Source organism: Branchiostoma lanceolatum, chromosome 4 (genome assembly GCF_035083965.1).
Source record: "Branchiostoma lanceolatum isolate klBraLanc5 chromosome 4, klBraLanc5.hap2, whole genome shotgun sequence".
NCBI classification, from domain to species: domain Eukaryota; kingdom Metazoa; phylum Chordata; class Leptocardii; order Amphioxiformes; family Branchiostomatidae; genus Branchiostoma; species Branchiostoma lanceolatum.
This window is the reverse complement of record NC_089725.1, coordinates 29,048,070-29,063,876: the sequence shown is the minus strand read 5'-3', so window position 1 is coordinate 29,063,876 and position 15,807 is coordinate 29,048,070. Positions and strand designations below refer to the sequence as shown.

Here is a 15,807-nt window from a genome sequence, read left to right as displayed (position 1 = left end):
CGAAGACTGAGACAAAAAGAGGGTAACTATATAATAGAAGCATCGTGGACCAAATAAAGATTGTTCTGTTTTACTGCTTATCAGTGGCAACTGATGAAGCTAACAGGTATTTTCACCAGATTTCAATTAACTGCCTCCCGTTTCGAAGACCCCAAAATGACTGAGACAAACAGAGGGTATCTATAATTGAAGCATCATAGACCAGATACTGAGGATGGGGTGTTTAATGTGTTTGTGTTCAGGTGACCGACTTGCCCGGGGTTAGTGGAGCATTAGCACTCTCAAGTGCCGGTACGGTGTTTACCGAGGTAAAGCCTCTAACAAGGAGGGGCTTGTGTGCGCGTGAAACAAGAACGGGTGCATTACGTAGGCAAGGATTATCGGCGAAGATGGGCAACCCGTCTGACGCCATCAGAACTCCGCCCGACCGGTCAGATCAAGGGCCGCCTTGCCCATATTCAGTGTCAGGACACGCTGTGTCCTTCAGACTACAGTGCACCACTATCACACAGAAATAAACAACAGAGCCGGGTACACAATGCACGGTATATCTTTTAATCATTATCATAATATTACACAGGAAAACGGCAAAGACAACGGATTAGATCTGACAGACAGTTAACGGGGAGTTCTACTACTTCTAGTAGTTTTACTTCGTACCTCCGTGGGCACACAATTGACAAGATGTCACCGTTATTGGTGTTCGGGCAATAACGGAGCAACCCGACCCCTGACATGTCACCGAAATTAAAGCCTTCTCCCCTTCCACGCAAACAGCACAGGCATTGTGTGCTCATCGATTTATCAAGTGAGCAGAGCCTGCCGCGGATCGGAAAAGAAAGCAAGTCATTCAGGAAGCTAATAGATCAACAAGCATAATAACACTCCTAATGTAAGGATGTGTTTCCAGAGCGAGGATTACGGCGTCCACAAGTAGCTGCTTAAATAATGCTCCTCTGTACTTCTGTTTTCCTAACACACAGAAACACTGCTATCTCCCCACCCCTCTGTGTGGCATGACTGACACATAAAAAGGTGCCCAATATGCACAGTCGTGACTGCGAAAACAACGGCCCTTTCTCTGCCTGTCAACGTTATATACATCTCTATAACTCCAATCAAAGGTAACCTATGTATAAAATGTTCTCCTAAACTTAACCAACGACAATAGATCACAATTCTGACACAATTCTCATTCACACTAAATAGCATCATTGTATTATACTATAGAAAAGTCTGCTTCCTAAGAAATTTGATAGAGAAAGGGGAACAAAGGCAAGTAGCACGCTAAGCCGAAGCAACAGTCTGTGAAGCGAGGGATCTCTTTCTTGGAAAAGGGAACATCAAGGGAATGCTCTCAGCCGGGGTCCCCCGCAGGGGACCTGGATTTGCATGGATAGTGAGTCTGCGGGGGAGCAACGCTGTCAGGGAAAATCGGTATTAGATGAAGACGAGAGCCGCCGCCTTCTTTGATGGCGAGCCTGTCCGATGTTGACAGTCAACAAATTACGACTGTCCTCTGTATAGCGGTCATCGCCTGGCGTTATTCGAGGGCACACGGCGAACAAAGTGTCAGGGCTACCCCCTTGCACTGCTTCACATGACTGTTGCTGCGGCACATAGACATGCCCTTGGATCTGCTCAGCCACCACGGCGTGTGCAACTACCGTTCAAACGGGACGTATGGGTTTGAGCTTTGGAACTATCACTTTGTCGGTGTTCGATCTGTGTAAACAAACAGGGAGGCGATGGCTGGTTGCTTGCGCTGTGGTGCCGTGGCTCAGAGGAATGTCAAAAGTAGCTACATCTTTTCTGTCTCCGGACCACATGGGGTCTATATCTATCCAACTGTACCACACTCGGATAGCTGTGATAGGATTTCACAATATTCCACCGGCTGACCGGAGATGTGGCCTCTACCAGGCTCCAGAGGTGGCTGGAAAGAGTAGACAGATAACATGCCACAGGGGTTAGCTGCCTCGGGAGTATAAGTTGTCATCCGAGGTCCCAATTTCACTTTTTTTTCCAGTGACCTAAGGAGCCTGGTAGAGGCTAAGGAGTTCACAATATTCCCCTTCCTGACTGTAGATGGGGGAGGGCTTGGATTTACAAGTAGGTTGGACGATGTTGGCTTCGGTAGTTACTTGATCCTGTACAGCATCTTCCTCTGCATGCGGTACTGGATCTCTCCCCGACGGATCATCAGCGACAGCACCTTGTGCACGGTACGCTCGCCGTATTTCTGTACAAAGAGAGAAAAAAAAGACATTAAATTCACCACATAGATCTGTGTGGCTCTACTTCATCTGTATGGCTAAGATCCCAGCTGGGAGTTCACGGAGCGCAGGTCAATGTCCGAGGGTCGGAAACGATGCCGCCACAGCATTCTCCCTGGTCAACTGTAACGGTTACTGTGAAAGTGAGAGTTTGGTATGTCAGGTATGTCTCCTCGAGAATGTCTCGCTGGTGTTGAGACAACACGCCGACACTTCCAGGGTGATGGCAAAGCACAGGTTACAGGAAGCGATCCCCTTTTGGCATCAGTACTAACTGATCACCCGGCAACAAGGGAAACAAAACGTCCACACTGGAGACAGCATTACAGGCTCTTGTACTGTCCCACAACTATAGACAGTCTTTGAAACCTCTTGTCCTACACTCTTCTTTCTCTCTTTTCCAGCGTGAGAAAGAAGACTATCCTACCTACTTAGCTCCAAAGCCTCCACACAAAGGCTCAACTGCTCAAATGCACAGCTACCCTAAACCCCGCTTCTTCTGCCTTTATGAACAAATCCCTTTAACTTTTGATGTCTCCTTAGCTTGAAACCTGAAAATGTTGGCACGGACTCAAAAAATCCTCCCTCTAAAATCCCCATAAACATAACAGAAGGCGTTGGCGCCAGAGGTAAGGCTTTTACAGTGCATGTCGCCCCCACTTGACACGACATAGGTGCCACCATGGGTGGGATGGTGCAGCGCATTTACAGCTTACGTGACTCTGCTGACGTTGCCCCTGGTTACACAAGGTAACTGTCAAGTTCACCTGCCCATCAACAAACAAGGGGGCCTGCATAGCCTTTTACGTAGAGCGTAATCAGGCATTTCAGTTGCACCTAAGATTTCAGCCTGACTGCTGAAATTCAAGACAGCATTATCTGTGCATTCTACGTAAAGCGTAGTTGGCACCTGAATTTAGCATGAAGTGAAAGCAAACCTGCTCAAATTTAACATAAAACATTGCCTCTGCCTTTCTGAATTCAGCGTTGAGTGTTGACAGTAACCCCCATGCAGGCTCCCAAGTAATATATAGCACTACTGTCTATACTCATAGTCAAAGTGACAACTCTCTGCCAGGCCTATTATCCAAATGGCAAGCTATGTTAGTACCACTTCGAATCTCTCAAGTTCTACAAATGTCTTTGATACAGTCAGACCTGTGCTGAAGACAACTTCTGCATGATGACAACCAAAACATTTAAACTATTTCCCAAATTGACCCAAGCATTAAAAATCCTGTATACACTGAACAATTGTCTACTGTGACAAATTTCCTTTCCCTTGAGTGGTCACTGTTGATAGGTTTGACTTGCTGCACTGTATTTCCAAATGCAAAGCTTAAGTGCCAGGCCTGCCGTTGCCCCAAGTTACACAATGTATTCGTCAAGTTCATGTGACAGGACATGCCACCAACGCACAATAAAGGTCTTCTCGTATTTCAAGGATAAAAAGCTCAAGTTTATCTTAATCAACTCGTACTCAAGGATCGACTTACGGCTAGACCCACCATTCAGCAGTTTTATAAGGACAAACTTCAACATTAATTACTGAATTTACAAGACCTTAAAAACAATATACTTTCTTTAAACTTTCTGTAGATTGCACTATATGGACTGTTTTGTCAACTAGAAATTTTTCTGAATACAGTAAAAGTAATAGTTGAAGTATGGGTAGAGCCTCTTTCCCTCAGTGCCTATTTGTGTCTATATCCTCTTTCCTGGGATATAGTGCTGTCACACCCATCAAAGGTTTTTAATTTGTAGTCTCCCCACAACTTTGGGAAGACTAGAAATCCCTGGGGAGGAAAAACAAGGTAACAAAATGGATGGCTGACCATTGCCAAACAGAAGCATTATAAATCGAAGGCATGCTGCCAGTGTACTGCGATGACAACACTTTTTTTTTTGCCCTTCCTGCTGACTGGTGCAAGTCTACTCCACCCACGTCTAGCATGACGTAAAAGGCTGTTTGTGGGAGCTAAGAAAGGCTATATATAGGAAAGCCTGTTTTTGTCAGTAGCTTATCATCTGAGCAACTATAATTGCTAACAGTCTCAAGTGCGAAAGACAATCCGTTACGTTATGATTCTGTCTCAACAAGAGGAACTGTTTTCACTTCTTTATCAATAAATCTGATGTAAGACGTGACCAGGGACCTACAAAACAGGAAATAGACTCGTTTCCTGTAATATATTCCCCCAGATCACCGGAACGCAGGAGGGAGGGCAGGTATCAAAACAGACCTCTCCTCTCTGCTTTGATGTGTGCCAAGGAGACAAATTCGATTACTGCTACTTGGCCCAAGATCAAGTACACGGACATGGAAAACAAGCTCCAGAGGATGAGAACATACACCACACTTGCTGTTCAGACCATTCCGAAGTTCGGAGGTACTTCTGAGAAACTGCTCATCCAATCACATACTTTCAGAACCAATGAGGGTAATTAAGGGTAAATTGTCCACAGGAGACCCTCTTAAGACCTGGTCAGCATAAAAAGAACTTGACCTTGTCATTGTCAGTCAAGGGCGTTCTGAAGGAGTTCAAGACACCGCTGACACCTGTGTTTTTCCGTCTTTCCGCCAATGTCTTTTGGGCCAGAGGTTTTGGCTCTCTGAAACGTCAAGGCCGTTCTGAAGGATTTCATGACACCTTAGGCACCCTGTTTTTCAGTCGTTCTACCAGTGGTTTTGTCTGTCTTTTTGTCAGAGGAGATTTTGGCTGCCTCAAATGCATGATGATGTCAGCTTTTTCCTTCTTCCCCATATCAGGTGCATTAGTGGTCCTAAGGGAGGAGGAAGGAGGTGTGAGGAAGGCCCTGTAGACTAAACAGGTCCCTCCCACAGGTGGTCTTTACTTCCTCACCTGGGGGCTTCCCTGTCTTCCCTTTCCAGGGGGGAGGGCTGGTCTCATCCACTAGTGGGATGGATATCCCTAATCCCCCATTCAAAGACAGGAACCTATGATTTCATGCTGATCCATCATCATGGGTGAAGACAAGCGTCCTTGCCACTTACTGGGCCTACTGTTGCACCCAGGGAATATTTCTGTCAACAAGTGGGTGTTGATGTCTCCTTTCAAGAAAGAGGCAGATCTTTGGGGACATGTCAGGATATTTGTAAAGGAAGTTCTCACTCAAATCTTTTCCCAAGGGTACTTCTTTTCCACTGAGGTGAAACAACTCTGTGAATGACTGAAGGGAAACTTTCACAGACTGTTGTTGTTTCTATTGCAGTCCTCCGTAGTCTAAACTGTGTGAGGAGTGAACTGACCATTAGAACTTACCCACCAGCTCTGCGCATGGGTTTGAATACTAATTAAAGGGATACGGAAAATAACACCCGAACACCTTTTTCCTCATTTTGTACACGTCAAGAAGAGACAAAGGAAAATGAGCCGACTGCATTTTTGTGCTATCACAGCAAAAAAGAGACCTTTCATCATCAAAGAAAAACAAGCTTGAACTGATCCCCGTTACACACAGCTTTTCCAAGGCTACCTGCTAATATTTTCCCACAATTTTAAAAAGAGAGGTTCTTCTTGTCTTGAACTGGCAACAGTAAGACTTTCACATTTTGCCCAGTATCCTGTCGAGGCTCCTGAAGAATATATAGGACCATACATCATCCACCACAGGAAGCTTCACTCTGTGAAAACACAAGAGTGGGTGTGCTGGGAGGGAGGGAGCACAAAGGGCCGATGGAAGTAGGTCAGAGAAGTGTGGCACAAAGCAGCCCTGGGAGGGGACAAAGGAGCTCCAGTGAAAGAGTCGGTCCTCCCCAGGCTTCTCCTGCCATCGCCCCGGGCAACCCGAGGTCACTCCTCAAAAAGGCGAGAGCTCGTGGTGATCTCCAAGCAGATGTTAGGGTGGAAAATCGTAAAGTTTTCTGACTGGCCAGTTATTCTTTCTGTCCTCCAGGGTAGATGATTGTTAGAAAAAAATGGTTAATCAGTTTAGGTACACAACCAACTGTAAATATTAAGCAATATTTTCTGGCTGTATTTGCTGATATGTATGTGTTTGTCAATATGGGCCATCGAGCCTGAAATAAAACAATAGACATATGTGCAGAAAATCATTTGACGAGTAATCATGTAACCCTAAAAATGTCATGGATTCATATTGCTGATGATCAAAAACATCCACTTATAATATAAGAGTACTGACAGGTAGCATGAAAATATACAATGTAAAGAATTATCATTTTAAAAAGTCTGAAAATACTGTATTCTGAGAAGAGAAATGTTTGATACGAGTCAACAAAATTAATGTTTGTCGCAAAAGTAATCTCCAAACAGATGTAGGGTTGGGCTCGGTGATTTATGCATGTTTTCGAGGCTTTTTATGTCTTTTTGGTGGTGTACATTTTACTGTGGGAGATAACTCGAAAATATTTTCACAGGATATGGGCTCCCTTCAACACAGTAAATCATTGTTCTTGAACATGTATCCTGGGAGTTTCTGGGGTCAAACCGGGTCAGAACATGTTGCACCTGTCTCTTCCAGGCAGAGGAAGTGTGGCCAGTCTGTCCTACACTTGACAGGCAACCATAGTTACAACAACACATCTCTGACAGGTGGCCACCCATAAAGAGGGTGAGATATTGAGACACAGTCCAAACTACCTAAGAGGACCACTCAGGGGACCACAAAAATCTGGTCTATGTGGACATGTGGTCACTACAGACAGGATTCTTACATGCTTGTGTCAATGGAAGAAAAACAATTATCTAAGGGACCACCAACAAGTGGTCATCTTGGCCAGGGAATCCTTGTACAAATCTGACTGTATAATGAACTGAGGGCAGGGGTTCTAGCCCTACTGAGTTGGAGTTCAACATTAATCTTTTTCATGACTGTAACACTGTTGGAATATGAGTGGTTTGATTGCTTGTGCCTTCTTATTCAATCTCAATACAGGGGTAGTCCACCTTACCCTTTTCCCTGCCGCCTACCCTTGTATGAATGTAGGTTTTGGTGACAAAATACTAACTGGGCTGAGAGAAGATAAATCTGTCTACAGTGAACACTAAAGAGATTTGAAGGGAATGGTTATCTTCTTGAAAAATGCCAACCATTGAAAAATACAATACTAGAAGGAGCACTAGGGAGAGGCATAAAACACAGACAATGGGATCTTTACATCTGCTTGGAGATAAGAAAATGGTCACTTGGGAGTTGGGACAGGTTTGACAGCTAGACTTTGAAACCATTTACACCACTACCAGTCTCTCTTATTCAGTCCCACTTCTCACCTGTCTTGTGAAGTCCTGGATGATGGCGTGCTCGGAGACCTGTGACCCGATGGCGAACCTTCGCTTCAGCTGCTTCTCGACGCGGCTGAGCTCCTCCATGTCTTCTGAAGTGGTGAATCCCTCCGTGCCTGGGGTACGGGCGGGAGAAACAAGTTTAAAAGGACTGCCCAAAGAAGTATAGACAAGAATATGAACATTTGAAGTGCAGTCTTAGGATGGGACATTCAGCCGTGGTCCAATGTTCATTGTGCTTGTCGATAAGAGCAAGGGGAATTTCCCAGGTACAATGAACCTGTAGATACTGTACATAGCGTCTGCCTTCTCTGTCACAACCAGTGGAAGATTAGCTCTTCAGTGAGCTAAACTGGATCAAGATCACCTTCCTTTCCCCCCCCCCCCCGCAGGTGTACACTGTACACATTATGAAAGGGCAGCGAAGGAATCATAGATAATTACAACTGTTTTTTTTTCATGAGATGATAAGTCCACATTCCAAAGAAAACAGTGAACATAAAGTTGAAGTGAAAGAAACAAGAATTACAGTACACCAAATGGCCTGTCACACCTCACCTTTGCACATCTAACTCAAGGCGATGTTTAAAGCTATCTAGCTACTGCACTCGTTGACAAAATATCAGCTTCAGAGGCAGCTGACTACACATTCCAGCACAAAACTTGGCACCTTCTCAAAGAGGGTAAAAGACTGCGGAGTTACCTGACAGGTCGCCTGACATGGCAGCGTCCAGGGTGGAGACCTGGAACAGGCGCAATGCTTCGTCCACGTGGACGTCCGTCGCAAACGGCGACAGCTGCATCTTGGCCTGTGCCTCCGAGATGCGAATGATGGCCTCCAGTTGCCTGAAGTTGTGTTTTTATGACCGAAAACGTGTTAGACAAAAATAATATTAAACCGCCTACACCTATTTATACACTTAGGAAGAGAGCTGGGGTGACCAGGCGTGCTTATCTATAACAGTGAGCCATAGCAAAGCCCCATTGCACCGTTACCTAGCGAAAGAAAAGAAGAATATGCTTCATCTTACTCTACATTACTCTTCGATGGAACAAGGAGAATGCATCTTTCTATGGGGTTCTATATTTCTAATACTAAATGGTCAATACAACTTGTAGGTAGTAGGTCTTACCTATTTTTAAACACAAAATGATGGTATAGAGGAAAGTAACTTTGTTCGGGTAAAGTAGGTGTACCCGATGTTCAGGTATTTTGGGACCTGTACAATTTCGTAGGTACAGGTACACTGTTTACTGGCATGCGGCGCTACTGGTACTTCATACCTGGCAGCTGTGAGCCATTGGCTGGCCACCAATTTTGTGCACTACTGCTGAGCTTTGCAGCCATTCTTATGTCTAACACCTAATGGTTATTGCTCAGTAACGCAAGATAAAGAGAAACAAAAAGATGACTGGCTCCCCACCTGACAGTGATGGGGATGGCGTTCCTCTTCTCGGACTCGCGCTCGTGGTCCCTCGCTCCGTTCCGCATCAGCACGTAGCGGTTCTTCAGCTTCTCCGCCGCTTCCTTCGACAGGCGCGGACCACACTTGCTGCAGGGCAACAAAAAGTTTTATCATGTTAAATCAAGAGTAGCACTGAACTCGACCCCAGATGGGAAGAGGAAACAAGTCTGACTGAAGAATACATTGCGACGAACTGTGCGAAAGAACTAGAGTGCTTTAACCATACTTGGAATAGCATCCAGAGGGTTGCCAAAGACCGAAGGAGCTGGCGATCTTTTTTTGCTGCCAGGAGGCATACAGGGCAGTAAGTAAGTAAGTAAGTAAATCAGCGTTTAGGTTCTTCGTTTATCTTATATAGCCTCCTGCTACATGGGTAGCCCTGGCTGTATGTCTTTTTATACAGTCCAATAAATCAGATCAAATGAAATCTACTCTATTTTTGTGTAAAGTTAAGTTAACTCACGTTAAAATCAGTGCTTAGTTCCTTCATTTATCTTATATAGCCTTCTGCTACATGGGTAGCTCTGGTTGTATGTCTTTTCATAGAGCCTTATAAATCAGATCAAATGAAATGAAATCTATTTGTTGAGATTCAACACATATGTGGGAGGATTGACATAACCGGTGACAATCACCTTTTGAAGACGTCAACCCAGAAACCAGGGAGACTGTAAAAAAAAAACTGGTTTTACCTTTCACTACTAGGCGCACAAACTTTAATACCCACTTTCATGTTATACTTCGTAAGAGGAAAAAATTGTATTGATCAAAGGTCTAAAGTAGGCTCTCAGACTGTTCTTATGCATATCTTCAGTTTGAGTAATATCTTTTCCAAATCAGAGAACTAACAAATCAAGTTGGAATAGCCCAACGACTCCCTGGTAAGGACAAGGCTCGGTGAACTTGTTATTTATAAGTTTGAAACATGGTTTTCATTTAGTACCAAAGTTTAATGCTGAACATCCCTGTATGCTACACCTGCCTAAGGAGCCGTCAAATAACCCTATAAATAGCAGCTAGTTGTGACCATTAGTGACATTTGTTACTTGTTATAGTTCACGATGCTTCTCAGAAAGATATGCCTGGCCTGGAAGCACTCAACCCAAGACCTGCATCCAAATTACTGTCAATAATGACTTGTCCAAGCCAAGTGACAAGCAGCTTTTGTCTAGCCTTGTTAGCTTTATTCCAACGGTCGCTACTCTGATCAGTTGGCCGAGTATAAACCGATATAGGCAGACTTAAGCTAACAAGACTGGACTCCAGGCTAGCTTTTTTTTACTTGTCCATCATAGATGTATATCAAAGAATATTACCCCAGCAATTTTGCGGATATCTTAAACATCTAGCTCCATAAGGCCGCATCAATTTGTTTTCTCGATTCTTGGTCTCGCACGCTTCATCTTTAACCAAACAAAAAAATCTGAAAAGATTCGAGAACCAACATATTGAATTGGTGAGGCTTAAGCGACATTAAACTTTTTTGATAAATCCTGCTAACATGGCACATTTTTTTCCAGACACATAAAAGTGCCTTTAGATTGTTTTTATAGGCATCATGCCATGCCCTGAGTAGGGAAGACACCCCCTAACTGCCAGAGTTAATTCAAAACTGTGTCGTTCTCAAGGTTGTTGTCCTCATCTGGTGTCCATGCACCTGCCGAAACTGTCAGGCACTGTATCCTGTCAAAAGACAAAACTGTCCTCACCCGACTCCCTTTTGTATCTCCTGTTGATATTATCTACCCATTGACAACATTGTATAGCCTAAAACCTTCCTGTAGTTTGTACTAGATTGACACAAGTAGCCAGTATTATTTTGCCCGTTACAATCGTTGTGCAATAAACTTTGACTTGACTTACGGAACAGCAACGCCATGTAAGAAATAACAGGCTCTCTTGCTCACATCTTCTTGACACTACAAGTCATGGAGGCAGCACACCAGACAGTATGTAAACTGGTGGAAAAGCTGAACCCACAGAGAAACCCAGCGGAAAGCCTAAAATGACGTAGAGTGGTGTTTTCTTACTCTCTTACTGCTTATCTCTTCATTTCTAACTTTCTGTCAGTTAGCCATTTTAAGTGTTTGCCAAAGGTTATACATCCGGGTAGAACATAACGTAGTAAAAAGGAAATGAAGCCACTGGATAAATTTTACAAAGAGTCAGATGTTTCAGATAGTATCAACTATCTTTCAACAGTGACTGAGAAAGCGATTTCAAGCGATTGGTCTGAAAAGTCTGGAAACTCTTCTACTTGTAGCATTTTGCGTATTCTCCAGTTTCTAAGTTGTCATTCCGGCTGGCACCACACAAGCATCAACACCGAAATCCTAGCGTCTCAGTTCCCCAGTTTTATGTCATCATGCATTACCCACAAGGGTGCGACGTGACAGGCTATCCTTACATGACGCACAACACCATCATCAATGTCAAAACATCCTCTCTATGCAGCGACCTGTGGGCATGTTGCTCCTGCCCTAAGAGGGCTGACAGAGTTTCCTGATGCTGGAAGATTTCTAACCTCTGACAGGTGTGCTACTATTACACCACCCCTTCCTGTAGGGGGACCCGGTGTTGCCGCCCTGTCTATCAAAAACAGGATCGTTGTTGTTTTCCTTTTAATTCCTCAGTGACGCATCTTTCCATCAGTGATCCCAGTTCCAGAAGATTTCTTAGAAGAGATGCTGTCTGTCCTCAAAGCTCTCCAAAAATATGGCTTTTTACCCTTTGGCCTGATCAGGTAACCGTTTGGCACCAACTTTTTATTGGTAATGGGGTTAGGTAGCATAAAGCAGCTTAACCTTCTCCTTGCTGAGGTAGCCTTTTGGTACCAAATCTGTACTTGCTACAGTGTTAGGCAGTTGGTAGAAGGTTAAAGCAAAGCTACAAGGAAACAGAAAACGTGGTCCACTTTTACAGCAGGTGTTCTGAAACAAAATCCCAGAGAAAGCAAATATATTTGCTTCTGTCTTTTTTTGTTTCCTGACAACTTTCTTGTGCAAGTATTTTTTTCCATTTTGTTACAAGTTTCAACTCATCTACAGCCCTTCCTTGCGTGTCTATATCTTGCTGCAAAAGAAGTCCAGAAAATGCCAATGTTCTGTAAAACATGTGCATGGATGGGTACAGCATGATGTCATACCATGCACCTGTAGTAGCTAAGGAAAGGGCATTACAGGACGATTCCCAGAAGCTTGTATGACACACAGCCCAATTTTCTGTCAGTCCACAGCAAATCATGCACAGGAGTTGAAATGCTTTGATCATCCAAGTCCTTGGAGCTACCACAGTGTTGTTTTTAGACTTTTGCCAGATCGGGAAATCAGCGCTTGAGGCAATCCTATCCTGACAAATGCTCATTTGGAAGGACATCGCTCCCTTCCTACAAGAATCTTGGTTCCGAAACTTGAGTCAGGGTTGAACTCACTCCGTACTTGATGACCTCAGAGATTAGCAAGGGCACAACAGTGTCAGAGGGGAGAGGAAGAGGTGTGTCTCAGGAGCTCTGTTACATTTCCTGAGTTCAGGGATGGAAAACTTGCTGTCGGAAACCAAGAGATCAAACACCTAACCCATGAACAGAAGAGAAATGTCCAAAATGACTAATAAAACTGGTAGACTTATTGACTACTACGTATCTAATACCAGCCTAGAAGAGAGCAAGAAATAGCCATGCCTTCAAATACCAGAGTAATCAAGCCAGAATTTGAGGTGTTCAAAAATTTGTTTTTCCCTAAAACTGTTACAGTAGTAGAGTAGAACTTGTTGCCACTAAGCACTGCAGGAACATAGTCATCTAATAGCTTTAAACAGCACCTACGCTTAGATGTGCAATGGTTAGGTGTGACAGGTTGTTCAGTGTAATATGACTGGCTACGTGCCTGTGAAGCTGGTATGTCTATGTTACTCCTAAGGGTGATTATACTGAAGTGCACGTCAAGGAAGGGAAATTCATGGATGAAGCTAATCTTTTCAGCATGGATGCTTGAAAATAATGCTGCTTTGGTGTATCAACATGAAACAGAGTCTGAGGAGAAAGTCCGTACTTTGGTACACACAGTTTCAGGGAGTGAACAGGATCACTTAAATTTTACATAACACTGTCAGAGAACCAACAAGTTAAATTGGTGAGGCCTTTAATGCCTACCTACCTACGTGCTTAGGCCAGAGACTGGCCCCTTGCTTTAATGGAAAAATAATAATCATGCATAATTGACATCCCTCTATTCTTTCTCTGCTAGTACATTAATGGATGCAAAATAAGTTGATCTGTTGTCAATTTCTTTGATCACTCTAGTTTTATGACATTCAAGACAACAAGAATCCCTATGGAAGCCTACCTGTTGGCACGTTCATCACACAATGCACCTTTTCTATCCCCTCCCCCCCCATTTAAAAAACAGTGACTTTACAACACTACAAAGCTGTGTTTGTATTGAAGACACGGATCCAGTTATGGAAACAAGTATGGCTTTCTACCTTCCCTTTGTCCATGTGTTTCCCGGGGAAATCGTACCCACATATTTTTCGGCCTTGGGATTCCCCTGATGAGGAGATTCCCCTGCCGTCGGCCAATTTCTTTCTCTTCCAACACACGGAGAGCGAGGCGGCATCTGGGACTCCTTGTCCTCCAAACAAGCGGGAAGGGCAACATCCAAGTTTATGAAACACGGGAGGCAAGGCACGGGTCAGCGGCATGGCCACTTAACAGGAGCTGGAAACTTGGTGTTGATAGACCGGTGGGGAAAAACAAAGGCATCCCCGTAGGTGGCACCTGCAACAGTCGACGGCCTTGCGGGCGAAAACGTGCCCGGCACGACGTGGCGCCCCGCTGACTGGGCGAAACATTAACATTCTTGCCTGGGAGAGGGTGACACGGTTCGCTACTGTCCCTCGTCGATGGGAACAGCATGGCCCGTGCCGCAGTTAGCAAGGACTGTGTACCTAAACAAAAATTCAGGTACAGGTACGGTACAGCAGTTTAGGTACAGGTCCGGACCTATACATGTTCCAGTTCTAAACAAGTTCGGTCAATTATCTGTAAGTTAAACATGTAGCCAACTGTCTTTTTAGTGTCATCTTTGTATGAGGATTTATGTATTTGAATCCCAAAAGAGACCAATTTGCAAGTTTTCTTCATTTTCAACTGTGAGGTTATCAAAATTGTCATCTATGTCAAGCAATTCACCTATCTTCAGGCTAAAAATGGTGTCCACTAGTGTGTTTAGTTTGTTTAGGTACAGGTACAGTAGATGTTCAGGTCCGGACCTGTACCTAAACAATTTTACAGGTACAGGTTTTAGGTACACAGCTTTAGTCTTCGCTCGTTGCAGAGCTGCTGCATCGTGGCTTCCCCCGACCACAGGTGCAGCCTGTTGCCAGTTTTTTCCTGGACCATGGCAGCAGCTCCCTGCACGATATCAATCACCTACGGTTCTGTACAGTCTACAGCCCCCCTTCTCTTACCGTCTGCCTCACTTCCCCGCCATTTGGCTACTACACAACAACAGGAACGAAAAGTCACGGCCTTTCGACTCGAAAAAAGATGACGACGAGTCAACTTTTCAGACAAATCTTTAACTTGTTTACCTGCAACTTCACATGAATGTAACTGCAAAAGGTGTGCAAAGAGATCATTTAGTAAGGCATGTTGCATTGCACGTCTAATAGCATACCACCTTCTTTCTCAACGGCGTTCAGATAGTATCTGTCTTCACTACATGTGGACAAAGCAAGGGCTGGCTGACATACCCAGCACAGCCAGCAGTGCTGATGAGGCTTAACCAAGTTTAAAGCAAGGCCAAGGTCAGGCAGTTCCACATTCTGGGAACCCGAAGGGAAAAACTGTGACAATCTCAGGCTTAAGCATCCTCGGCAGGGATCACTGTCAACAATCCGTACTTTAACACCCGGTTTAAGAGGGGGGAAAGCAGCCACCTCAATTATCCACTAATGTGAGCCGTACTTCCTTGATCTAATTTGCTGAATGAGTCAGAGATTTCCTCAAACATTCAATGCCGGCCAAACAGGAGCTCGATAGCAGTAGTCACAATAAAGGGTTGAGCTGTCTCAAGTAGGTGGTGAACTTAACTCTTAAATCTGAACCTAAAAAAAAAAACAGCCAAGAAAAGTAGCCAATACCTATGGGATGACAGGCAAAGCGCTCTATGTAGTTGGAAATCTTCACAATTAATATAGACTCTTTTGACAAGGTTGTCTCATCACTCAAGTGGGAGACAGAACCTTTTCAATGGTATTAACCTTCTCCCTGCTGCCTTACTCTGTAACCAGTAGGAAATTAGGTGCCAAAAGGTTACTTCAGTGTGCTAAAGGTTAAAAACCTTTCCTCCTTTTGGGGAGTGTTGGAAGGACCATTACGGTATCCTTGACCGAGCACTTCCTGATCTGAACTTTCCCACAACGGGGACTGATGATGGCGGCATTCCTGGCAGCACGGCTCTGTTTATTTGAAAACCCCTGCCCAGTCGTGTGCATCGCTGCGGAAAGAAACATCGGCCCCACCTGCCAACTGACAACCCTGCCGACAAGTACCCTGATCCAAGTTCACGTCCTTAAAAACTCTGTCCTCCACCAAGCCCTAAGACTGATTGGCTAATGGTCCTTCAACTTCTGATGACATTCTGAAAAAATTCTTTTGAAGTATTTTTAGGAGATAATTTTTCAACAAAACGCTTCGAGAAAACTTTCAAAGTGATCTCACGTGGCGGCGCGCCATGTTTACCCCATTGCTGGCTACTTCTTTCAAAATATTTCCCCCGAGTCGGCAAACAATGG

At 44.4% G+C, this 15,807-nt stretch overlaps 1 protein-coding gene across 1 annotated transcript in view; it reads right to left on the bottom strand.

Annotated features, from left to right (window-relative positions):
* Window positions 1–534: 534 nt before the first annotated feature.
* Window positions 535–15,807, bottom strand: part of LOC136433903 (DNA replication licensing factor mcm5-like) — a 41,274-nt gene continuing 26,001 nt past the window's right edge. The window contains exons 16-19 of the mRNA XM_066426496.1: window positions 8,968–9,096; window positions 8,247–8,389; window positions 7,532–7,659; window positions 535–2,242 (exon numbers count right to left, since the gene is read on the bottom strand). Of these exons, the coding sequence (XP_066282593.1) occupies window positions 2,141–2,242; window positions 7,532–7,659; window positions 8,247–8,389; window positions 8,968–9,096 (502 nt within the window). The 3' untranslated portion in view covers window positions 535–2,140. The remainder of the gene's footprint in view (window positions 2,243–7,531; window positions 7,660–8,246; window positions 8,390–8,967; window positions 9,097–15,807) is intronic.